Source organism: Numida meleagris, chromosome 2, assembly GCF_002078875.1.
Source record: "Numida meleagris isolate 19003 breed g44 Domestic line chromosome 2, NumMel1.0, whole genome shotgun sequence".
In the NCBI taxonomy this organism is placed as follows: domain Eukaryota; kingdom Metazoa; phylum Chordata; class Aves; order Galliformes; family Numididae; genus Numida; species Numida meleagris.
The window spans coordinates 136,425,874-136,451,242 of NC_034410.1; the positions used below are offsets into that span (position 1 = coordinate 136,425,874).

General features: G+C 45.8%; 1 protein-coding gene across 1 annotated transcript; it reads right to left on the minus strand.

Annotated features, from left to right (window-relative positions):
• On the minus strand, positions 497-25,306 carry FBXO32 (F-box protein 32). Its single transcript, XM_021387290.1, has 9 exons — positions 25,042-25,306; positions 21,392-21,504; positions 19,645-19,694; positions 18,854-18,946; positions 12,032-12,125; positions 10,997-11,181; positions 7,244-7,426; positions 6,010-6,153; positions 497-5,445 (listed from the first exon to the last, which is right to left on the minus strand). The coding sequence occupies exons 1-9, from the start codon at positions 25,155-25,157 to the stop codon at positions 5,356-5,358; spliced, it is 1,068 nt and encodes a 355-aa protein (XP_021242965.1). The 5' UTR covers positions 25,158-25,306; the 3' UTR covers positions 497-5,355.

The window sequence follows — 25,369 nt, forward strand, 5'->3', positions numbered from 1 at the left end:
TCCCCAATTTACTGAGAAGTCCTTCAGTGGGCTCCTCACTTGCTTTCCCTCTGGACAAGAGCCTGGGTCTGAGTGTTGCAGTCTTGACTGACCAGATGTGATAACTAGGGACAAAAATAAAAATAAATTGAAGTCACTTGGATAACATGGCTAGAAAAACATTTCTGAAAGGCAGCAAGTGAAGCTATTGTATCAGTGCAAGCACTAGAGATTCTTTTGGAGCAGCAGTCTCTCCTGTGCTTCGGTAAGAGTGCAAATTCCAGAGCACATGCTTCAGGTGTGTACTGGTTTGACTGGAAGGGAGTGCTCCTTTCACCTCATTTTCCTTTGAGCTACAATGAAGTAACAGCTCTACCCTGGACATTCCCACATACCTTCTGCCATGCTAACCTGAGTTCTGGATGTTCCTGCAGAAGAGCTTGAGCTTAGAGTCATGAGAAGCTCAAGGCTGCTAAGGTCAACAACTTGGAAGCAATAAGACAATCAACTCTGTGGATCACATTGTTTGAACATTTATTGCAATTCAGTGTCAAAAAATGTTTTACAAAAAATACGTTACTATTTGCACAGAACAGCTGTAAAAATCAAGAGTTGAACATGCAAGGGAAGAGGAAAAAAGTGTGCAAATTTATACGGAAGGATTTTAACCACACAATAATATTAAACAAAAAAAAATCTTACTATACAAGGGATGTCTTTCACTTCGTATTATCCTCTACTTAGAGCTTTAAGGAAAAACAAAACAGAACACACTCTTCCATATATAAGTAGGTATTTATAGTTACTGTAGATTAATTCCTAAAGATGAGCATATTTGCCATTTTAAATTAAAACGCTTCCTTGGTAGCGGACCATTGCTACTCTGCACCACTCACGATGGTGAAAGAGATGCAAGTTCCAGCCCACTTGCCCTCCCAGGAAGAGAAAAGGCAGCGCTTGGCCAACGGAGGGGAATCTCTCTGGTGGTCATGGCATTCATACAGTAGACACTGCCTATGTCAAAGACAAGATGGATTTGTTCCCCCTAGAGCCAGATCCTGCAAAGCCCATTTGTTACTAGTGAAGGAAGACAGGGGATTAAGATCAGGCACTGGTAAAGAAATTCACACCCCAGCAGCTACATGCTGCAGGATGTGTGAATGGCTGGTTCCATCTTCAGAGCCTTTAACTAGCATCATGACAAGCAGCACAGGCAGAACACCAGTCCACAGCCTTGGAACTGGCTGCCTTCATCAACTCCATCAGCCATGAGCTCCTCTGGGTCTGCGTTTTGCTAGCAGGCCAGCTCAGAAGAGTGACGTTTTATAATTCAAAGCTATTTCTTTTTGGCAAGGTGCTGCTCTGTGGGGAAGCTGCAAGGGTTTGTAAGAAGAACCCCAGAGGAAAACTCTGGTTCACTGTACTGAACAGCAGATAAGCGTGAAACAGCACGTCTGATTTATTAGCTACTTCACAGAATCCGAGTTGTTCCTGCTTTACATCAAATTTTAGCTACTAAGGGCCAAGGAATTTTCTGGGCAGGAAAAGGTGATGTACTACCTGCATATGTTCTACGAGGAGAGGGCTTTGCAAGACTAATCAAACAAATGGGAACACAAACAGTTGAAAACTGGGGGCAAGGAAAAAGGATAGAAAAAGATGCTTCCATATACAGAAAGTGGCAGGGTGCAATAAAATGCTTACATACAAAGGAGTGTCTTTAGAGCAAAACAAGTTTTCCTAATCACTTTACAAAGCAGAAGGATCTAGAAACTTTCACAATTAAAAAAAGAAACCCAAACAATATGAGGAGTTGCACACATTTTAGGATCAAACTTTACCATGCCATAGTTACTATAAACGGCTTAAGGTATGTACAGCTGAAATGGTGCCTCTTGAAAAGAAAACCTGAATGCCTGCCTCTTCTAGGAAGCCAGAACACAAAGATCTCCCCTGCATAGATCTGTTTTTCCTCTCCATGGTGCCATGGCTCTACACTGTTGCACAGCTTAACAACCTCTGAAGATAAAGCATTTTTTTCTGCATACACTGGGAACAGAAAAACCCCAAAGAGAGCAAAAACCTCCTTTCACAGTATAAGAACCAATGCATTTCTAATGGGAACGCATCGACCAACTTGAAGCTGAGACATTGTTTGAAAAGAACATTCAATTTCCCAAATACAAGTAAAAGCCTGTTTCCTATTCACAATAGCTTTGCCAGAATTGTCCTAAAATAAAGAGGTCCTTTCTGAGCGAGAGCAGCCTTACACCATCCTGCCTGGAGTTCCGAGTTATCCCAGCTGGTTTTCCTGCCCCACTGTCCTAAGTCAAACAGATGCCTTTGCACTGCCAAAATACTGACCATTTTGTTTAAGCAGTTAGGCTAAGATATTGAATTCCGCACAATACCTCCCTGTATCAGCCACGAGATAAACAATGAGTCTCCCAAGGAGATCACGTTCTGATTTGACAGCTGCTGGTGACTGAGGCCATAACTGAACGAGGCACATTCTGCTTCTTTTTGTTTGATCAGTTTTGTTCTCCAGCACAGCGGTTGATTGGTTTTCTGCTGCTTGGAACACCAACAGCAATAGCCCAGGTCTTGGGATGAGCAATTCACAAGTTGTATCAGGACTCATCATCATCACTTTGCCCTTTAAGATCTTTAAGATCAGTGCTAAGAAAAACACTAACTGAAATTAAATTTTACAAATGGGAACCTCAGTTGCATATTAAGCTGTTCTCTGGGCAGAGGACACAGCATAAACTCTTTGCTCAAGACCACTGAAAGGCTGACAGAGGCAACAGTGAGAGCCAAGACATTCCTGGACCACAGTGAAAAGCTGGGATTTTCCATCTCATTGGGCAGGATGGATTTAAACCTGCACTTAAAATTCACCCGGTGTGATAATCTCAGTGGATAAGTGTCATCTGGTGAGTATGGCCTCAGACTGCACAGGAACTCCCAGCATCTCACACCGCCTTCATCACAAGAGGGTGACTCACTGTGGATGGCAGGGGCAGGTCCACAAACCAAACCACCCCTGGTCAGAGCTGGGAGTGGAAGATGGGAAGGTCACACATATCCTCTTAGAAAAAGTAACAGCAAGCGTCTCCAAAGACAGTGGCAACACATCATTCACTTGCAAGTTCCCGTCCTTAATGTCCTCTTTCGCCAAGCCAGATTTCATCCTCATCAACCCACTGACATGAATATGGGAATGAAAACAGAAACCGGCCTCCGTCACTCATGAGTATCCCCCCAGAACAAACACAGGTTCATTTTTCCAAAGGTAACAGCTTTTAAATCACTTTCTGTTGACATGAACATAATCACCAGACTTATTTTCACCAGCAACTGATGGAGAGAGCTTCAAAACAAACATAGTTCCCTATCCCACTTTTTCTCCTTGTCTCTGATAATGTCAAGCTCTAAGCCACAGCTAAGAGCAGCGCTGGCTGACAGAGCTCTCTATAAGAGCAAAAACTTGGGTTTGCTGTGGGAAGCAGGAGAACAGCAGCTCTTGACAACATTTTCCTGGCTTCCTCCTTCCCAGGTTTCCTCCCCTCTTCCCCACTGCTCCACCTAGAGGCAGCTTTTCATCCCTTTTTGAGTCTCTTCCAGGGTATGCAAAGTGATTCAGTTTGCAAAAATGCAAGTACTGTCAATTTTTAAAAATATAAACAGCTGCAGAAAAGTGTTGAAAGTCAGTTATAAAAATGTAAAAAAAAAGGAACAGAACAGTTAACAATAATTAACTCAAGTAGTTCTTCCTGAATTGTCCTGAGTACTCCTCTTCCTCACAATTCTTTGTATATGGTCATGCAGAACCCACTAGTGTTTACCCTTCTGAGGTATCCTGCTTACATAGCGCACAGAGAAAGTGCTATACAGGAAATGTACTGGCAAATGGCTAAACTTTCCAATGCAGGTTTTCAAGTCATTACATACGAGCTGGAGTCTTCTAGCTCCACCACAGTGAGAAGTGGAGACTGTGTTTGGAGTTTGTCCACTTACTCCAGAGGACTGAGAATTTAGATCTAGGCTAGTGTTAAAAGACCTCATAAAATGTCAGCACTGGAAGATGAAAAGACTAGACTAGATCTTCTCCATTCTCCTCGGGACACAGAAGTAACCGCAGATGTCAAGTGTCACACTGGAATTCCCTTGCTTACCTCAGCCTTGACTGCAGTTTTTAGCAAAGCGCTGACCAATTTCTGCTTTCTCATCGCCCTGAACTCCAATCATATGAAACGAAGCAGGATGCTGCCAAGCCTTTCGATGAATAAGAAACCTCATCATTTCACAAGATTCAATGGCCCTGTTCTCCCTACAACTACTAAGATGATTTAATTCACTTGACAGCAGTCGGAATATAGAGCAGTGTATATGTTGAAAAACTAGGAGGACATGGGCTTGAACCTCATTGGGGATTTCATCCAGTGCAGTTAACCTAGTGGAGCTGATATGAATTTACCTTGCAAGATCAAACTCAGTCCTTTGTTTCTCTATGATGGAACTTACTCCCTTTTGGATAATCTTCATCCTTGTGGCTTCTCTTCCCTTTTACTTAATCTTTCATAAAACCAACAAATTAAAAGAGGACGGAGTAAAGTCTTAGGTATTTATATAGTGCCTATCACCTAGGCATTCAAGCACTGAGTAGAGCAAGAAAACTAACAAAGAGGTAAGCATTACTGCAAGAAAAGATGCTTACTGTCACAAACATTTCCCTTTAAATCGTTGTACAAAATACAAAAGTTCACATTGTACACTGGATTTTTGTTTGAAAGGTACTCAATTTGTTAGAGGTAGAAAGTGGTATGGAGCGATTCTTTTGTAAGTAGGCTAGAGTTTTACGTTAAGTCTTTCAGAATGTCTCCTTTTTTAAAAACGAAAGTATTATTAAACTTGTCACAGGGATATTTTTCATAAATACTTTTAAAACGTCATATTTATAAATATGCATGCTAAATAAAACCAGATGGAGAAGCAGTTCAACAGTCCTAGCCTCATATTGCTTTCTCTCAATTATTAGAAATGAACCAAAAGAGTTCTCAAATGGTTGTGGGGCAAGTTCATTTTTAACTTCTAAAAACACAAATGAAGGTTTTGCCCTGTATCTTGTACTCTGATCATTAAAAAAGGGACTCTGTACAACATCTGCATTTATACATCAGTCCTATGGAAGTCTGTATTCCTTAAGTGCTGAGCGTCAGTGAGCAATTTCACCTTTCATCTCCGAAATCCTCTTGTTCCTTGACTCAGGAGCTTCACACAAACATGAATATTTACACTATTTACAAACAGAGTGTCCAAGCTCAGTGGCATAAAGTGTCCTGTAAGAATCAATTAAGCTGCGGTGACTCAAGTTCAGAATCTGAACAAGTTGATAAAGTCTTGAGGTGAAAGAGAGGTGGAGCAGGTCTCTGGGTTGTTGGCTGTGCAAGGGTGATCAGTACCCTGGGAAAGGAGAAAACAACTCCATTTAGAGAGATTGCAGAAGGGGTGCCAGAGCATCAGCCAGCTTAGTGCCGCCACTCTGCCAGACGTCCTGCTCGCAAACAGAGCAGAGCCCAAAATAATATTTCTACTCTTTCCAAAGCAGACAGCTCAGAACTGGGCTTCAGATTTTAGGGGCTACTGTCAATTCAAGGGAAATAAAACCAGCAAAGATCCACTCCACTCTTTCAATCTCTTCTCTGAGGGATCGGAAGCCAGTGATCTAGAGATATGCTGTGGACATCAACATAAGGGCAAACAGAATTGTGCTGCGGCCTGTTTGGCAGCCATCATACTCATTCTAGCTAATCCTGCTGCCAAGACCTTCACTTCCATGTAACGAGCGGCAGGAGCTGCAGGAAGTACCAGCATGATTTATTGCAGGTACCCTTACAGTATGCTCATCTTCCTCCACTAGTTCGTGCAAGCCAAGGAATTGCAATGCCTTTGGGCTGCTGCAGTCAGAGCAAGTATTGAGTGCCCCGTGGCTCCTGCCCCAACCAAGGCTGTCCCACCACTTCATACCTTCCAAGAGAGGATGTGGCAGTGCCTGCACAGCTGCAGCGTGTCACCATACTGCTCCTTCCGTGGGTAACACCTTATGAGCTTGAAGTACATCTTTTTCCAATCCAGCTGCCCCTTGTCAGATAGGATTAGCCGTTTGCGAATCTAGAAAAAAAAACACGTAGTAATTGCAGCAGGTAAAAAAAAAAATCACATTTTGTCTTCTCCATCCATGGTGCTCTTCTCTCCCTTCCATAAGCTAAGCACCATCCTTGCTGGTCTGGTAAGTTTCTGCATAACACCAGGGAAACTGTTGCTCTGAATGCCCAGCTGTAACAGGCTTCCCAAGAGCAACAGCCTCACACAATACCATCAGCAGGGTATAGATTCATTCCATGAATACTACTGGACAAAGCCAGGGAGTCACTGTTTCCAGCTGGCAGGAGAGCAAGTGTAATGGCATTTAACAGTTTCAGAAAATAAAGTCAGTGATTTGTCATATTAGCTTGGGGGACCTCTGACTTTCTTTTTGGGTTCATTAGTTGCAGAGATGGGATTTGAATGTACTTGTTAACAGAAATGACTTCCCCAGAATCACTTTCAAAGTCAGACTCACACTGAGCAAATAAAGCAAGTCAACAGATCTGGCACACAGTCCCTGAACTGCAGAAGCCTGGTATAAATGCCCCACACACCCATCCATAAACAGATAGGTGTGAGGGTTTTTTTCCATTTGTTTTTAATTTTAGAAGACCCCAGAGATTACCAGCCTGCAAAAGGCTGGTTTCCACATACTGTCCTGTCACTCACAAAACAGCTCAGAGGGGATTTCTTGCTCTAAAGGGCAGGAGAGTACGACTCATTGCTCACAGACCACATCCACAGAGATTTCTCCAAGAGGGTGTCAGTCCCTGGGACATCGCAGTTAACACCAGAGCTTGGCTGCACGTTTTCCCTGCACACGTGGGACGGACACAGCCATGACTTGCAGTTGTTACCACCTGGATTAGGGCTGAAGAAGTTCACCCTATGACTAATTCCTCAGGCTCCTGTTTCAAGAATCATTGCTGTGGCATGCAAAACCCTCTACATAAATCATCTTTATGACCATTCTCATGCCAGCCCATATCATCGGCTTGCTGCACAGCCCTCAGATCCAACAGATAGTCAAGTAAAAGCATCCCACCGACACGCATTCACTCACTAATGGGTTACAACAGGCAACCGACAGCAATTTGCATCTCTCCCCTTGTACCTGTCTGTCTGTGAAGTGGTATTGGCAAAGTTTCTTCCACAGCAGCCGGTCTTCGCTGAGCACTTGCAGGTCAGGAGCCACTTGACCGAGGCTAACCAGGTCCCTCCCATCACTCAGTCGCTGCATGATGTTTAATTGTAAACACAATGGCAGGTCTGTGAAGGTAGTTCCTTTAAAGGCAGGCTGGAAAATATAAAATAAAACCGAGCTGAGACGAAGCTGAAAACCCAATTCTACCTTGCAGTAATATTACTACTTTAAATTCTTTACACAGACAAAAAGCAACATTTCCCTCTTCTGAATAAAGAGACATTTCACCTTCCGTCCCAGAAGAGGATGTGAGGTATCTTCAAGGAAGGATACACTTATTTGTATTACAGTAGTAGTCAGAAGCAGAGTCACAGTCTAAGCCTCTCTTCCCCTCTCATCCCTCCCACACCCACTCTGCCCCTGGAAGCATGGCCACCAGCTTCCATTAGAGCAGGACACTGGCCACATCACGGTGTCAGGCATGACCGTCCAGGTCTCTCCAACACATGAGATGCTGGCATTTATTCTCAAGTTCAGCCTTCTGTCACCCACACTGCTGGGAACCTCATGCAGTTCCAACATGTGTTTTAGTTCACGCCGTCACAAGATCCCACCATAACCACAGCAGTGGCTGATGAGTACCCACAGCAAGATTTTCCCTGCGTGGATTCCCAAGTCACTGCTGGCAGGGCTCATCTTTCTCCTCTGCAAGCATCTGCAGAACCTGCCCCTTTTCCAGCAGCCACAGTCCAGCAGGCTGCTCAGCCACACCAAAGCACATCCTGAAGAGCCAAAAGCCACCTTTACCCCCAGTCACTTTTGCCTGGTCTGCACAAGGTCTGGGACTATTTTACGAGTCTGCGTGGCAGCACAGCTCCAGAACAAACTGGTCACAAAGGATCAGCAAAGAGGTCCTGAACTCTGGAGCAAACCAAGGCACCCATGGGAGCAAAGCCTTTGCAAGGACTACAACCTGGGCTCTAGCTGCTCCAAAATCAGCCCCAGCCTTAATAAGGCAAACAGCAGCTTTGCAGATTGAGCCTCAAAGAAGCAATGTTAAAGAGATGTGCCAAGTTTATCATTTACCCTGCACAGAGATGCTGCTATTTTTAAGCTGCAGAGTCACATCACCCGCCTTGCAATTGGCAGGGCCATTAACTGTTTCAAAAGAGAAGCACGAGGCCCGTCAGCAGCAGGGGAACGCTGTGTGAGGCTGCTCTGCATCACATGGTCTCATCTCCAGCCATCTAAAGGCATGTGAGACTTCCTGGGCTCAAGAAGTACAACTGCATGTAAACAGTTCCCACCTTCCCCTCGCTGCTCAGCCGTGCTGCTCTCTGCTCCTCCCCCAGCCCAGGGGACCTGCAAGAACCAACCGCTGAAGCAGCACGTTATTTTTGTCCAGCTCCACCAGCAACATAGAAGCCTGTTACAGTTTCTCCAGATAGGCTGAACTGTCTTGGTCATCTCCAGAGGGTATCTGTTCCAAAACCAACATAACTTTGTCGGTGCCATGGTGAATTATTTCACTGATCGACACAAACAACTGTTCCCCTGTTCACACTCCCCAGCAGCCTCACGCTCTCTGCCTCCCAGTCATTCCCAGCTCCTCTTCCTCCCACAGTAGCTGGCCCTTGAGACAAAAGGACACCTCCCCACTGCTACGTGCTGAGGGTTAAGCTGTGAGCACACTGCCAGGTTATGTGCAAACACTTGTTGGTGCAGTTGGAAACGAAAGAGGAGTCAGACAACCATGCTTCAGCACTCCTGAAGCTGATGAGTCTCCCATTCGCTATGCAGCAGGCTCAGTGTCCCTGCCTGGTAACACAAACTGAGGTCATCCTCAGGGGCAGGAGGAATGTGCTGCAGCCTTGGATCACCTCCCATTGATCTCCTCTGCCACAGTCTGTTGCATGCTCCTGCAGAGAGCCCACACAAGCTCCGCTAGGGCCAGACTACACTCAGAGGCTCTTGGTTCAACAAGAACAAGAACAACAGTAAAAAGTCACACAAGCTGAGGCACACATCTTATTTCTGAGGAAGCCAGTGGGACTAAAGCAACTCCATACAGGTTTTCTGAGTCAGAGCCAGAGACTTATCTGCTACTTCTTTTCCCTCAGTACTCCTTTCCAGAACTTTTCAAACATTACTTTCTTTGGAGAAAGAACAGAGATTAGATCAGAGCAGATCATTATGTTGTCACTTTCTGGACAGGCTTTTTTTTTTTGTTAAACACCACAAGCAACTGACTGCACAGAACTGGGCTTGTTCTTCCTTCACACTCAGCTGGTTTCATTCTAGCTTGACCTGAAATCATCTTCCAGTGGTGTGCATTGTTTGGCTTTGCTCATTCTACATCTATTCTACTTACATTTCAGAGAACTGTCTGCAAGCCTACACTAAGTGTACATAAAAGGCAGCTCCATCACAAGCAGTAATTCGATGCAGTTTTGAGACAGGCCAAGCTTTGAAATGCTTATGTGGGTTTTGAGAGTCAGTGAAGTAGAGGACAAGCCATACTGTACTCCTGAGTTGAGCAGCAGGAGGTAGGCCCTGACATGCAGTGCATCAAGGAAGCAGGTGCCACAGAGGAGCTGAACCCAGCAGTGCCCAGGCACTGAGCAGCTCTCCAAAGCAAGGCACCAGCAGGGACGGACACATCCCACAGCAGAGGTGGGGCAGACCACCATCACATAAGGCAGTGCTACTTCTGCAGCTCTTCAAACTCCTAAGGACCTCCCAGTGTTCATCTTCTCCCACGTCCTGCTGCCTGTGTCATTCTTTAACTGAAGGGCTGGAAATTACTCCCTGGTGTTCCCAGAGAACACAGTCACAGAGAATGATAAAGGACTGAGCAGAGCTCCTGCTTTTACGTGCATCTAGTCAACCCACCAGGGAAACAAACTCCCTCAGGGCATGCCTTGGTCTGCCCAAGGAGGAAATTCACAGCACAATTCTCTTCAGAAGACTCTCACAATGGGCACACTGACACACAGGAGGAAGAATTTAACATTTCTGTGGAGTCAGCACTCATTCAAGGTGAAGTGGAGCACATTCAGATTTGTTTTACATGCAAAGCCAGGTTAGGATCTTATCGACTAATTTCCCCCCATCCACACAGACACTGCTGGAAAACCAGATGTTGTGAAAGCAGGACTTGTCTGGCTGGAACAGTCAGCTCCAGACTACTGGAAGAATCACTGATGTTTTTCAGCCAGGAAGCATGAAGTTATGCAGCTATTTGGAAATTTGCATTTATTTCAGATTAATTTATTTTGGATTAAACAAACCAAAAAGCCTCAACTATCTGATAAACAAGTTTTGAAGGCAATTTCTCAGATTGAGAAAGACTGAGTTGACTTTTCCTACTGAGGCCTCCTCTCTCAAGAGGGCAAGACCATCTTCTGTCCAGCTCTGCTAAAACAGAACCTCATGGCCATTAAGAAGTCACATCACCAGTAAAAGCAAGCACGATCCCGCACTGTACACATTGAGCTGGTTGGGGACACTTAGGGACACACAGTGGCAACTACTGGTTTACTTTGAATTAAAGGACACAAGTAATTCAAGGAACGCAGGTAGTTATTTTGGCAATTCCAGGTGTTTCCCCTGCACACTGCTTGCACTGAGAGTACTGTGGGATGCAGTCATCCAAATGAGAGCTACTACATGAGTATTCATGGAGGAGCTGCATTATTTTTAGCCTTCAGGATTCATACTTACCCTGGTGATTTGGATGTTGTTCAGTTGCTGCTGCCAGTGGAGAATAGTCTCCATCCTGTGCACCCACATGTTGATGTTTCCTACGAGGACAGACTTGCCGACCCGTTGAACCAGAGTGCAGAGGGACGTGTAGAGGGTCTGCAGCAATTCTCGTATCAGCCTGATGTTCTGCTGGTCTTCGAGGACTTTTGAGGAAAAGGAATGGTTATAAATGGAAACTGCTCAAATCCCTTCCTGAATCTTCATGTTTCTAAGGGAAAGTAACCCGCTATACTCACACAAGCGAGCCAGCCTATGATTCTCTTTCAGAGAAAAATGCTTAAACATTAGCTAAGCTCAGCAGGTTAGACAGCAGATGGAAAGATTTTCCCAGGATAAGCAGATGAGTTATCTGCTCTTTCTACAGCACTTCCCATTTCCAGCCTCTGGAAATCAGTCAGCTTTCCCCTGAGATATGTGTGAGGTTATCTGTGTGCCTCTCCACTTACCCCAGCCGATGGGCAGGGAGGACTGGCTCACTGTTAGTGTGTGTACGCACAGAGTGCTCTCCATTCCTCAGGCTCACTCAGTGCCGAAGCACTAGGAACGGAAGCAGCCCACCTAACTGCAATCCAATCCCAAAGGAACCCTAGGAGGTGAGACAGCCCTCGAGCTTTACTTTCCCCCAGAGGAGTGGAAGCACTTTGTACAGCAAACCGGAAACATGGAGCAAAGGAGACTGCAGATGTGCCAGGCTGGGGGGCAGGAACAGGCCTCTCTTCTGCTGTCAGAAATAGGACTCAGTAGGTAGCAGAAGGGATGCTAGTGGGAGAAGGAGGAATTGCCTCCCAGATATCTACTCAAATATGGACATTTCTTCCCACTCCCCCCACTCTGCAGAGCCCTTCACTGAGACGAAGTGGAACTACAGAACGCAGAAGTGGTGTCCCCACTTCCCCCACCCTGCATTGCCTATTCTTGAGGATGTGGTTCATGCTGAGTACACTAAATTAAATGAAACTCCTCCTCCTCCCCCTCAGTGTTTCCATTTCTTACCTTTCTGCACCACTTTTTCCAAAATGTTCATGTAGTTTTTCTGGGCAATGCCACTCAGTGACGTCAGCTGAGACTTTGCTATCAGCTCCAACAGCTGTGGATAAAAATAGAAGTTGCAAGCCTTAGAGAGCAGAGATACCTTTCTAATCTTAACTCCTGGTCACATGACACAGCAAAACAGTCCAGACACTTGTTTGCTGCATGAAAATAAAAGGTAGAGGGAACAACAGAGCAAACTAATACATGAGGGAAAGAATACAAAATAAATAACTAAATCCACATCAGAAGCGGGGGGAGGAGAGGAGGCAAAAAAAAGGAGGCCTTTAATGATCTTCAGGAGAAAAACTTGATTTCATGGTTCAGAGATGCAGAGAAACCACAGCAGTGCTCAGCCTGACAGCATCTATTCACACCGAGAAACAATGACTGGGAGACGTCACCGACCTTCAGTGGGGCATAAACAAGCGGTGTCATAAGGGAGCATGACTGAATGCCAGTTTGGATGGGGATATTATTGATGGGGCATTAATAAGAATCAGACTCCTCAATTTACGTCAAACTCCTTGGCTGCATGGGTTTTGTCAGGGTGCTGTCACCACGATGGAAAGGTTAAGAACTGCATTAAAAACAAACCGCCCCCACCCCCCTGAACAAACCCTGATTCCCTCAAGATTTCCTCCTCTCCATCCAGCTCTTGCAGCTGTAACAATATCAAGTCATTCACCTCTCACTTTTTGTCCTGTTTATTCATTAGCCTCCTCTAATTGAAATCTCACTTTTACTTTCGATTGCCATTTGCTTCCATCACCGAGTGCCTGCCTTGTACACTGGCCGAATGCTGGTTTTGGGTTGCAGTCACTTAAGGAAGCATTTCCCATGGGGAAGATGCCCTCTCCTCCCTGGGCTCTGCTGCCACAAGAGCAGCCATGGAAGCTTCCTGTAGGTCATATTCTGCAGAACATGTGGTCTGCGATCTCCCAAGCTTTCCACCCCCCAGCATTATATAAATACACAGACTGTCCACGCGGCATTCCATTTGTTTTGGATGTACATGGCCTTCTGTTTCAATTTAGAAGGGAAAGGAAAAACCTTTTATGCTACAAATCAATCAACACGCTACCGCACGACTAGCTTATTAATTCTTTATCATCTGGAGCTACGGTGTCCTATTGCTGGCATCACAGAGAGTACAGAGAGGGTGCAACTACTTGTGTCAAGTAACCAAGATGTTTTACGATAAGACTTGATAAGCCAGGAGCTGAACTGTTTGCCCTGTTATAAGAATGACAGGAATGCATCCATAAAGTTACCGGCAGCTTGCCATGGAGCAGCTCGCTCCGGGATAGCAATTATTGCAGCCATTCACCATTCTGCTCATCTCAGGCACACGACTGGCAGTTAGGAGCAGCAAAGTTGCCTGCAGCAGCCAATCTCTTCTTCCATTTAATTTCCAGGCAGACGCCATCATCAGGTGGCTTTGAGTTTACATTCTATTAATATCTTGCACCTCACATGACTGAAAGAAAACAAGATGAAAAAAGACCTGCACAACTTGTGAAGGGCAGGCTGCCTGTTCTCTTGGCTCATTTTGGACAAACAAGAGGTAGGAGCATCGGATAGCGTTTAGTGCACATAGCAAGAGCCAATGACACTTCTCTGCAAAATCAAGACCTCAAAGACCTGATATTCTTAAATTAAAACACGTCAGGCTGCAAGATGCTGGCAAAGTCTTGGAATTCTTTCCCTAATTTCTTGAAATACCGAAGGAAGTAGAAAAAACAGCGTTCCCAAAGTAGCCTGCAATGCTCTGCTTACACTAACCTAGTTAGCCTTCGGGCCTTTGATTCTAACGATCAACTTGCCAGACTCCATCTGTACATTAGCCACACATGCACCCAGGATCAGCTCTTCTGTGCACAAACAACTGCTGCCTCCAGATTGCACTGTTTGAGAACTGGCACAGAGACAGCTTCCCCCAGGCTGGGCGATAGCGATGTGCCCGTCACTGAGCACACTGAAATATTCCCAGCGATAAGTATCACGTAACGCAATACTGTAAGAGCTCAAAGCCACGGCCGTTCTTTAGGAGAAGCAAAGATAAAAATCTCAGTTCCCTGAAGGACGCTAAATTGGCACAAAATTAAGCTAGCCAAACAAATTCAAATCTGCCCTGTCTGTGTTTATCAAGGTTCAATTTCTGTTCAGTGAACCAGTTATGATGTCACGTGTCACCTCCCTCCCCCTGCGGCAATAAACACGGGATGAAATTCCATATGAAAATTATGTTGTGAATGCTTCTAGGACTACTCCACTCCCCCAGGACTGCTGGCTGAAGCAACTGGTCGGCCTTCCAAACCAAAAGACATTTTTATTCCTGTCCTCACATAATACATGTAAAGTAGGTAAGTGATATGGTTGAGTGAGGCTCAGAACCATCCATGCCCCACAGACTCCAGTGCACTGAGGATCTTGTAATGCTGACACAGACCCAGCAGAGCACAGTCTCATTTAATAGACTGACAAATTTGAGTCTACAGCATGATACAAATCAACAATGTCACTTGCATAACGCAGACTAAAAGCAGACTGATAAATTCAGATTAATGCTGAGTAGGGTAAAAAGGCTGGAGAGCTGATAGCATGTGTTGTGATGCATGTTGCATTAAGCCCAGTCCACGCTCAGCTGAGAGAGACAGATGGTAGGGGAGAGTGCAAAGGGAAAGGTTAAACGCAATTTTAAGAAGCCTGCTTTTCAAAAGTAAAGTAATTGCATTCCAGCTGGTTTTCACTGGAACTGGGAATCTGTAGCACCTCCTGAAAACAGGGCATTAGATCCCAGTTCGCTCTTTCAGGTTTTCAGAAGTTGAAAAAAGGTGACCTAGTAGCTTCTTTAGGAATTCTTCCTGCTACCTGGCCCGTTCTGTTTGCTCTCAGGGGACTGCAACAGCCAAGAAGGGGCAAGACATGCAGTGGGTTATTCCAGAGCATCTGCTGAGCTGGCAGGAGGCAGCAGCTTCTACAGCCAGGTGAAAACCTGCTCACTTCCCCACACAAACGGGATGCAGTTCCCGCTCAAACCCCACTGGCAGCAGCATGCCCACTGGGGCTACCAAGGCATCTGCAGGCCTGCACTGCACTGAAGAGGGTAGAACCTTGTCTCAAGAAGGGTAATGTTCTGTAATGGTTAAATCACAAGCCTCAAGCTCCTCAAGCGTAACTCCACATCTGAGTGCTCCAAACTGCCGTAATTAAGAAGGAACGCATCTCATGGTGATCCCCCACCACCTCAGGGCTGGGGAGGTAGCTCCTCACATTGGAACTGCTTGGAGAAACTTAGTGCAATGAGAGTTTCCTCCTCATTCTTGCAGCCCTTCACTTTTTGTGGCCAAAATGTCACATTAGCTGTGAGGTAGGAGGTAGAGCAACAGCAGGGTGAGTTATAATGATTTATAGTGCAGATGTAGACAGATCTCCACGAGGCAGCATTGAGCTGATATTCTTTCAGCACAGCATAAATCCAGGACTCCTGGAGGTAAGCACTATAAAAACTTAAACAAATTTAAGAGACTACTTCAGCAGGCTGCATGCTGCCTAGATCATGTTATTCCAGAAAAGCTGTGCCCATGCAGTTTACCGTGACCTAAGTTTTCATGATCAGAAACAGCACCTTCCCTTGACACATCACCACACACACATCATATGACAAATCTTTCTGAAGGAAGCAGCCTGCAAAACCTCACTGTCATCTGAACAGAGTGTTCCCAAAGGAAAACCAACAACTTCTGGGCTGCTGGCACTTCTGTCTCTGCTTGTATTGCATACGTTCACAGGAACGCTTTCAGTCTTTGTTAATTTTTTAAGAGCAGAGAAACCAAGACTGCTTCAGGACAAAGAACAGTTTGGATCCTCTGGATCAAAGAACCTTCCTTACTAGCTCTAAAAAGGGAACATTTTCCTTGTAATGCGTAGGTAGATGCCGTAGTTCAAGATGTCAGCAAGGACCAGGTCATGGCAGCAATACCTATACTCAGCGCTTCCAGCGCTGTCAAGATGAGATTGATGTTGGAAGAAAATGTCTTCTTCAGTTACATGAACTCACTGGCTACAGCTGATAGTACCCGATGATGAAAAAATAGTTGCCGTGCTTTTTGATGCCCACGCTTCCACCTCACCTGGAGGTACCCATTTTGTAACAGATCACTGCGCTGTTAGGAACTCTAAGAACTTAGTCTGGGAACATCTTAAGAAGCAGACATTTCTGAACAACAAAAAAATCAGCACCAAAACACCACAGCACTTATGTCTGGAGACATTCCTAGACAAGTGCTTTGAAAACAGCAAGGGCAACTTGGTGCTCAGGCCTGAATGCCCATTTCATTATCAGCAGCAATGCAGCTTATCTATAGAGAAAGTTTGGAGGAGCTAGCAGAGTCCCAAGTCTGTAGCTATTTCTTTCCCTTCCTTCTCTGTGGAGATCCTCACATTCTTCCCAAGCCTCCATCTCAGCTTTCCTGCTTGGAAAGCATTTACTTGATGAAGTAAATACTGTGACATTGATCAGACACCCTGAGCAATGGGTGGAACTAAAGACAACAAGGAGAGGGAGGGAAGGGAAAAAAGTCTGCCTGCCAATATTCAAGGCATTTTCCATGTGACAGATTGCTCATCTGTGTGCTCTCAGAGGCCTGCAACTTGCAAAGGACCACAAACGAGACCCACATCTAGGCAGAGCTTTTCATGAGTAGATTTGGTACATAAGCCATTTTGTGAGCTACTATTCACCAGAGACTTGGCTGATACCACCCCTTCACTTGAGAAGTCAGTTTCACATTTAATCCATGGTTCCAGGTTTAGTGTTATTGTTTTTTTTTTTTTTTTTTTTAAATCAGCCAAACCACAAGTCAGCCTCAATTAGAAAGCTTCATACTTCTCGGCAGAGGTGAATCCTTGAAACTACTTAGCTTTAAAAGCTCAGAAGAGAGGTAATTTGTAGAAACAAGGATAAATACTGACTTCCATATAGAATACTACTATATTGGACACACAGCCGGTCTGGTATGTTTTTACGAAGACATCCTCGAAGGAAAATAAAGGAGGTCAGCCTCAGCATCCATCAGACTGCAACTTCAATGAAATTTGAGTTTAAAACATTTAATGGGCCTTCTGCCCAGTCGCTGCAGACTTGTGTGAGGTAACTCACATCGGGCTGTGCAGTAGGAGCCCGACCTGAAGCTGGACTTCAAAACACCCAAAGTTGAAAGGGACCCATAAGGATCACTGAGTCCAATTCCAATTCCTTAGTAGAGATCTCTGGAGTTTTTGATAGTCACAAGGTAGAAAGTCTGCTAAGGTGAACCTTGGAGTACCAAATACTTGTTAAATATAAAGAAGGAACAATAAAACTTGTGGGTTATTGCCTTGGCACAAATCATTTCTTCCAAAATAACTGCCCTGCAGATGATATGGTGGTGTATTTATCCAGTATCAGAAAACAGTGAACATCTATTCTGGCAAGCACCTTCTCTGTGCAAGCAGGAAAACAAGCTGTCCCAGGACCAGCAGAACTAAGTAAGCCTGAATTTCAATGAACTTGTCTCCTACTTTGCCTCTTGCATCATCCCCACTCCCCACCGCCACCTCTTCGACACTCTGCCTGAGCAGTCACCCTTGTCCTGCACTGTGGGTGAGTAACCACCCCCCACGCCTATACTCTTCCCAAGGTGACAGGGCTTTTCAAGGGCACCTGGTCACCTAGACAACAGGTGAACCTGTTTCCTTACTGACTTCTTACAACACTTGACTCAAAAGGAAAGCAATACCACTGATGCTTGCTTCAGAACCTAAAACCTAGACAGCTGGTGTCTCACCAGTGATTAACGGCTGATGAAATGTGAAAAGGAGCTGTTTATAAACAGCCTCAGGCTAATAACAGCTTTTTTTTTTAAGCTTATTGAATTCCAAGCCTTGATAAGCACTCTGAAATTTGAGATCAATTTGCAGATCACATGTGCATAAACAATCTGCAGACCCTGGGATAGCAGATGCCCCAGAACATCACTACTCCTTGGTCACCTGAGGGAAATGAGAAGCCCTGATCTGTTACACAAAGCCAGAGCACAGGAAACCTGGGCAGAAACCTGGGGCCAATGACTCCTACCAACTGAAAGCAACAGGGCAAATGAAATGCTTCACCTACTGAAGCTGCTGCCAGCTACACAAGACTAAGGGCAACCATGATGCTTGGCAGAGAAGTTTAGACCAAGGACTCAAAAAGGTTCAGACCGTTTTCTTGTTCCCAAAACACTTAGCTCCCTAAAGTCTCTCCTTTATCACTTCACAGGAGGCAAACCCTCCAACACTCACGTTTGCAGTTTCTTCAGCAAAAAAAAAAAGACACCCCCACTTCTTTGTGGCTCTTGCAGAGCCCATGCTCCTTCCAGGGCTATAGAAACATCTAAAAGCAGAACTTAAAGCTCAGGAATTAGAATCAATAGTTTTTCTGGTTTTCCAACATGATTTCCACACAACTGAAATTATGCATTAACTGAAGTTATCAACTGTTGTTTACAACCTAAAAAAAACCTCTAAGAATGCTAGGATAAGGACAGCCCATCAACACTATCATCTCTATCTTTCTCCATCTTGAAAGATCTGAGAGTAGGTTTTGGGGGTCCATCCACACAACATCTTCCATCAATTACTCCACGTAGCAAAGCCCAACATCCCCTACTTGCCCACTTGATCCTTCCCACCGCCAAACTGGTGCTCAGTGCAGAAGAACCACCACCAACACAGTGAGATAAGCCCTGGCCTTGCACTCACCCTTACAACATAGTTGAATCGCCTGGAGTCCAGGATAGCACTGGAGAAGTCAAGTCTGTTGAAGGCTTCTCCCAAGGTGCAGTAACCATGACGCTAAGGAAAAAAAACAGTCTGGGTCATGTTTTGACAGACAAGAATCCAGACAGGACCAGGAAGACATGACCCAAAGCAACTTGATTTAGCAAGATCATGGGTACAAACCATGGGACTTGCTCACAACCAGAGAAGGCAGGCCCATCTCCCGTGGAGCTGCACTTACTGACGTCAAGAGTGGGCATGGTTCAACATAGGCTGTGGTATTTTCCCAAAACTGACTCAAGCTCTATTCGTGACCTTAGATAGCTCAGTTCCATTTCTCCAGAATTTACAAGGAAGAATAATTCTTACATTCCTGGGGCTCAATATATAGCACAAGTTCACAGAGGGAGATTGCATACAGCCACTTCCCTCCATGAGACCAAGCAAGCCATTGTGATGAATTCCAATGATTTTCCATATTAGGACTGTACTGGGTGAAAGCCAAGAACAGTATTATGGCTGGGTCTGCAAATGCATTTTTTTTTTCCAAACCAGGGGAAGCAAACAAGTCATATTTTAAACCCACGTACAGAGTCTTGCACAGCGAGCTCTGGCTCCCTGCTTGGGGCTTAAAATCATTACTGAAATTCCAACCACAAGCCAGATCTTCCACTTATCTCTTAATAGTTTCTGCTGATTTAAGTGACTATCTTCCACTGCACAGAAAAAAACAGTATGAAAAGGGAACAAATATGAACTACAGTGGCACTCACCTCTTTCGTGCTCCCCTTGTGAACATAGATCCACTTTTCTTGATGGAAATCTGTTTAGACAAAGATATTTTGCTCAGTTAATCTTCCCCTCCACAGCAGGCTGGATCTCTATTCTGCTGACAACACCTATTGCCCTTTTATCACAAATCAAGTTATTTTGTGTTTACACCACTGAACTTGAAACCAAAACTAGCAGCTTGCTGAGATGCTTTGTTTCCATAGTCCTTCATTTGAGACAACAGCCCTGAGCCTTAAAAAGGGGTTATGTTTCAGTGACACAGCTGAAGACTGTAAATGTTTAATCTGCCAGTCACAGATATACCATAGCACCTCCTTTTCTTCAGTACCAAACAGTAAGCATGGCTGGCAGCCAGGTTTTGTTATTGATTTTATTAACTATTTATTACCTTGGATACAGGCTTGGGATTGAATGTCAAATAAGTTGAGCAAAAATGTCATGAGACACCAGGCATGTGGGAGAGAGCTTTTAGCAGTGAGGTCAGACTCAGAGGAACATACTTCTGCTTGTGGCTAACTTGCTAAAAGAGAAAAACCTCTTTGGGACCAAAATTTTCCTATTTCTAATTGCCCCTCCCTTCCTTCAAAAGGAATTGCCCCCAAAATAGCCTCCCTGTACCCACCACAAGCTGCTGCCTCAGTTTGCAGAGAAATCCTTGCTGTGACAGCAGTTGCACTGCTCAGTTCTTTTTCCACCCCATTCTTATATGGGCTCTTAACCCTTGTTTTACCACACACTAGCAATTAATCAGCTAGTGGAAGTTAAAAATCCCCTCTATCCTGCAAAACTCTTTCCCTTAAAGGATTCTGGGAGAACAATGTCTTATTTCCCACCAAAGGGCACAGGGATGCAAGTCTGTAGTACTAAGATTCCAGGGGCAAAGCCAGCCTCAGTGAGAGGCACGCAGATCCTGCATCATGCCCTTCTTAAATGAGTAGGTCACAGTAGAATCCAGCCAAAAACTGTCATGGTTACATTTGTTTGTTCACAGAAAACTGAATGCACAGAGGGGACAGATTTTGGCATCTGTTTCCGAAATCCTGGGGGATGCATAGTGAGCTAATACTAGTGTGGGAATGGTAACTCATTTCCTCTGTGTATGTTTACATTTGCAGCCTTTGCTAACTCTAGTACCTATCTTGCAATCAGACAAATGCAGACCTTGCTGTCCCCACAGGATCCCCACATCCTCCCCCAGGATGCCATCTGAGACATCTACAGCTCACTGCATGTGCAGAAAGATTTCAAACCTCTCACTGTTTTGAGCAAGCTGAAGTCTTATTTCATTTTTCATGCACTCCATGCAAAGAGATATGATCAAAGCACACATTCAGGCTTATAGCCTCCAGTAACATAGATCAGTACTAAATATGCATATGGAAGGGAGAATAAATTTAGTCTGTTGTGCATAAAGAAGTCTACAGGGGGAAAAAGCTGGAACTGGTTCATTTGAATGTACCATAGGAAAAAATTACCCTCCTTCTGACAAATACAAGTGACAAAAACTTGAACACAACAAGCATAACTCCTCAGAGCATGGATTACTAACAGAAGCATAAATCTTCACATTAAACTGTATCCAAGTTCTCTACTTAGGTCAAACATGGGCGCAAAGCCCTTTAAGATAGTTTGGAAGACTTATGCACTGCACAGAAGAAATGGATCTGAAACATTTTCCATTCTCTTCCTGAACAAATTTTATTTAAAAAGAATGCCCAGACATCTTACACTGAATCTTGGCTTTGTTATTCAGTAGGTCTTTTTTCCTCTTCTTGGCAGCAACATCATAGTTGAGGCTGTTGAAGAGATTCTCTTTGTTGTGATCTTCCTTCTTACAAAAGCTGTGAATGACATAAAGCAAGGATTCTGTTTATTTCTGCAGTGTGCTGAATGTTAGGTTTCCTTTAAAGGCGAGAATTCACAGGTTTTCATTGCAAGCTCTAATGCTACCTCTTTGCAGACTGTTCTCAAGTCTGCATGTAGGTTTTGCATCCAACAGTTATTTTTAAACAAGTCTTCAGTGCCCCATCTCTGTACTGGGGAAGATGCATATAGCAAACAGGAGAAGGCAGTGCACAGTAGAGTTGGAATGCTGTTGGGCAGTATTCTTTTCCTCCTTCTCAACTGTTTTATGCTTAATACCATTTTCTCCTACTGTAGGTGGTAGATACCTATGAGACAGACTTCTATACAAGTACATTCATCTGATTACATATATACACAAAATATTTATGAACAAAGCCCTTACAAAGTGTTTTATTTTCAAGTTTAAATAAAATCAGCTGAGACCCAGTCTTGACTGGTAGTTTTCCAAGTAGCAGTGAGTATACAAATGAACAGCTAAGATCTCTCACCTAAGACTGTCCATCTTCTGTACTTGCTGAAGCTCTGCTTTAGCTATATGATTAGTAAAGTGAGCTACAACCCCTTATTTTCTTTGGGCAATGAAAGACAAGAAAGAGGTCGTGTGCATCGAGGTCACCACATTCTGCAGACCTGCAAATCAGTAGATCCAAGCAGCAGCGTGAAACCAAGAAGGCCTTGGGCAGCTGCAGTACTGTTTCAGTACTGGCTCAGAGCTGCCAACACTGCTCCAGCAGCTCACAAAGGATGGGAGATGGCTGCTTGCAGACCTAAACCCAAAAAAATGAAGGGTCTCTGAGGCAGCACCAGCCTGAGACTTCCTTGGGGATGCTGCTGCCCACAGCATGGTGTGAGCTTCCTGTGCAACAGCTGCAAGGACCTAGTACAGCCAGGTTGCTTCCTCCGCAGACCTCTTGTTTACACTTTCAGCCCCAAAATTGTTGTGGGCATCACAGACTCACTCACACCTGGTAACTCTCAGAATTGGCTCCTGCAAAGCAACAAAACCTGCATATCAAGGCTCCTTGCTTCCCTTCACTGTTTGATCTGATTGCCAGCCCAAGCCCACAGCCACACCACTGCATGCACAACAAACAAGTGACCAAGTTTTTTGGTTTCCAGGTCATTAGAATCTAGATGTGGAAACAGAAAACTTGACTGCTCATTTCCCCAATCTATGCTGCTTCATGTTGGGGACCAACAGCAGACAATACAGCAGACAAAGAAGCTTTTTTGAGATGTTCAAGTTCCTATCTTATCCAAGTTGCACAAAATTAACAGTGGGCCATACAGACATGCCCAATGCAACTGCAGAACCCAGGCCTAGAAGCATGAGAGGTGCTTTTAAATCTTGCATGTCAACAATACACCCTTGACTGTTGACTTCCTACTGAATGACTGTGTAATCTGAAACCTTCATTACAGCAGAAAATGAATTCTAGCATGGGAGACAAATTATTCCCCTATTTATGTATTGCCAGATTTCCTGCATGCTTTTCCAAGGCATCTTGACATGTTGAACAGTTGGGGACCAGGACCTGACACTGCAAGGGCTTCAGGCCAGGCCTAGTATGTCACCCCCCCACTTCTTAATGCAGAAAGAAATGCATGAACCCACACCAAACCTCAGTATTCCCAACTCAATAGCCACTGCCAGCCATGCATTTTTCTACCTATTTACAAAATAAATGCTGTGAATACTAAACTTGATTTAGAGTTCATATAGAGGAGAGGAAGAGATAAAGAACCACGACATAACCTCCTTGCACAACAGGATGTCATCTGCCTCACAGCAATCCCAGTTTGCTCCAAGCCACGCTGTCATGCACATTCCTCTTCCACCTCCCAGCCCTGTGCCAACAAACCCAGACCTCACCAGGCACTGCTGGCAGCAAGACGGAACTCTGCACGAGGAGTTTGGTTTTGACAGGAGTAACCCAGCCAGAGATCATCACATCCATACTGCTAAGACTTCCTGCTGCAGCTTTACAGAGCTTCACCATCTCTGGGTTTTTGGTTGTTTTGCAGCCAGATTAATCATGCTTCTCATGAAGTGGGGAAGATCTATGGCTTCAGACACATCACGCTTCCCCAGCTCGAGAACCAGAAAGCCTAAGGACATGTCTGCTTCTGGAAAAGGAGAGAGGGATATCTCCAGAGCTTCTGGGCAAAGGTGGCAGCGAGCCAGGAGATTTCCAGGGACACTCCTTAAGGGCACATTCCTGAGGCCACAAGGCAGTGATTGTTTTGACATTTTCCTCACTACAAGCAGCATCAGGAATAAAAGGCTGCTGCTGCCCAGCCTATTTCTAAATTACAGCATGCCACAGAATAACCACCCCCATCCTCAGGGCAGCATTACAGAGAGCTTTACAGCTCTATTTCTGTAGGAGGCAAGCTCTGGGTGATGGCACGGCACAGCACAGCTCAGGCAGGTACAGCATCAGGGAACTGAGCCGCTGTGCTCTCCTACACTACAGGCCCTGCTAATCCCCTCGCCCCCAGCATCAGCACAGGCAAACTGTGCTTTATGGATTTATTTACCACAATATAGACACTGGCTGATGACTCATAGGTGATTTACAGCACAGTGTCATGTGATGAGCTCTGAGAGCTTCGTGCTTCCAGCTGGGTTTTAAGATGTGTACACAAGGGGGGCGGGGGGAAGTGCTACAAGTTCCAGGTGGGGCTCAGCTGAGCCTCCTCCCCAAGCTCAGCCCAGCTCTATGGGATTAAATTTGGCCTCAGGTGATCAGCCTTAACCCTGACCACTGGAATCACGGAAGGATCTGGGACTGCAACACCCTGACCTAACCCTTGGAGGCAACCTTGAGAGCAGCACTGCCCACCACCCATCAGGAGAGGAGATACCACAAGAGAGGCAGTCCCTTCAGCACGGTGTTTCCTCATCCCACAGCACTAGAGCATTGCATGGGGCCATCCCACTTCTGAGGCAGGTCCCGGCAGGCTGCAGGGGAGCCCTGAGCATTTGGGGGAGGTGGGGTGCGGGCCAGGGGCTAGGCAAGCAGAGGAGACTTTCCACACCACAAAGCTGAGTGCATGTTGCTTTATTTTATAGGCTGCACACCACGAGGTGCCGTTCAGAGTTCTGCGTGGGGGACAGCGGGCTCGCTTCAGCCCGGCTGCATTCAGAACGACCACGGGCCGGCAGTGAGACACTCCCCTCCCCACCCCCCAAGGCCGCGGTCCCCTGGGTCAGAGCGTAGGGTGACTAAGACGACATTTTTTCCCCTAAAGGTGATCGTTTAATGACGCGCTCCCGTATTTCTCGTGCTTTTCGCTCGCTGACACCGCTCCCCACTAAGCCCCCCATCCTAGAGCCGCCGTCCATCTTAGCACCATCGCCCCCCGTGTTGGCCCCCCAGGGGCCGTAATGGCAGCACGGCACCCCGCATTATGGCGCCCCCTTGCGGCGCATAGCGCGCCGCGAGCTGAGACACGAAGAAACCGCACCGGGACCGGGCCCCGCACCGGCACCGCGCCGCCACCGCTACCTGCTGAGGTCGCCGACGAAACCGCCGCTCTTCTCATCGAGGAAGCGCGTCCAGCCGTCAGCTGTCTTCACCCAGCTCTGCCCAGGGGAGCGCCAATCCTGCCCGAGGAACGGCATGGCGGCGGGCTGGGAGCGGTGCTGCAACGGCGGAGCAGATCGGACCGGTGCGTGCCGCGGCGGCAGAGCTGCGGGCGCCGTGCCGCTCCGCGCTATTTATGGGCGGCGCGCGGAGTGTTGCCGGAAGCGCGACGCTGGCCCGGCCCCGCCGCCGCCGCACGTGGCGGTGTTTATCGGCACCGCCCCCGGGAGCGCGGGGACGGCCCTCGTGG

Excerpts from the sequence above, each read along its gene's own strand:
- FBXO32 (XM_021387290.1), bottom strand. The coding sequence starts at position 25,157 with ATGCCGTTCCTCGGGCAGGATTGGCGCTCCCCTGGGCAGAGCTGGGTG. Across the intron at positions 11,182-12,031 it reads GGAAAAAGTGGTGCAGAAAG|TCCTCGAAGACCAGCAGAAC; the intron begins GTAAGAAATGGA and ends TTTCCTCAAAAG. Across the intron at positions 7,427-10,996 it reads ACAACATCCAAATCACCAGG|CCTGCCTTTAAAGGAACTAC; the intron begins GTAAGTATGAAT and ends TATATTTTCCAG.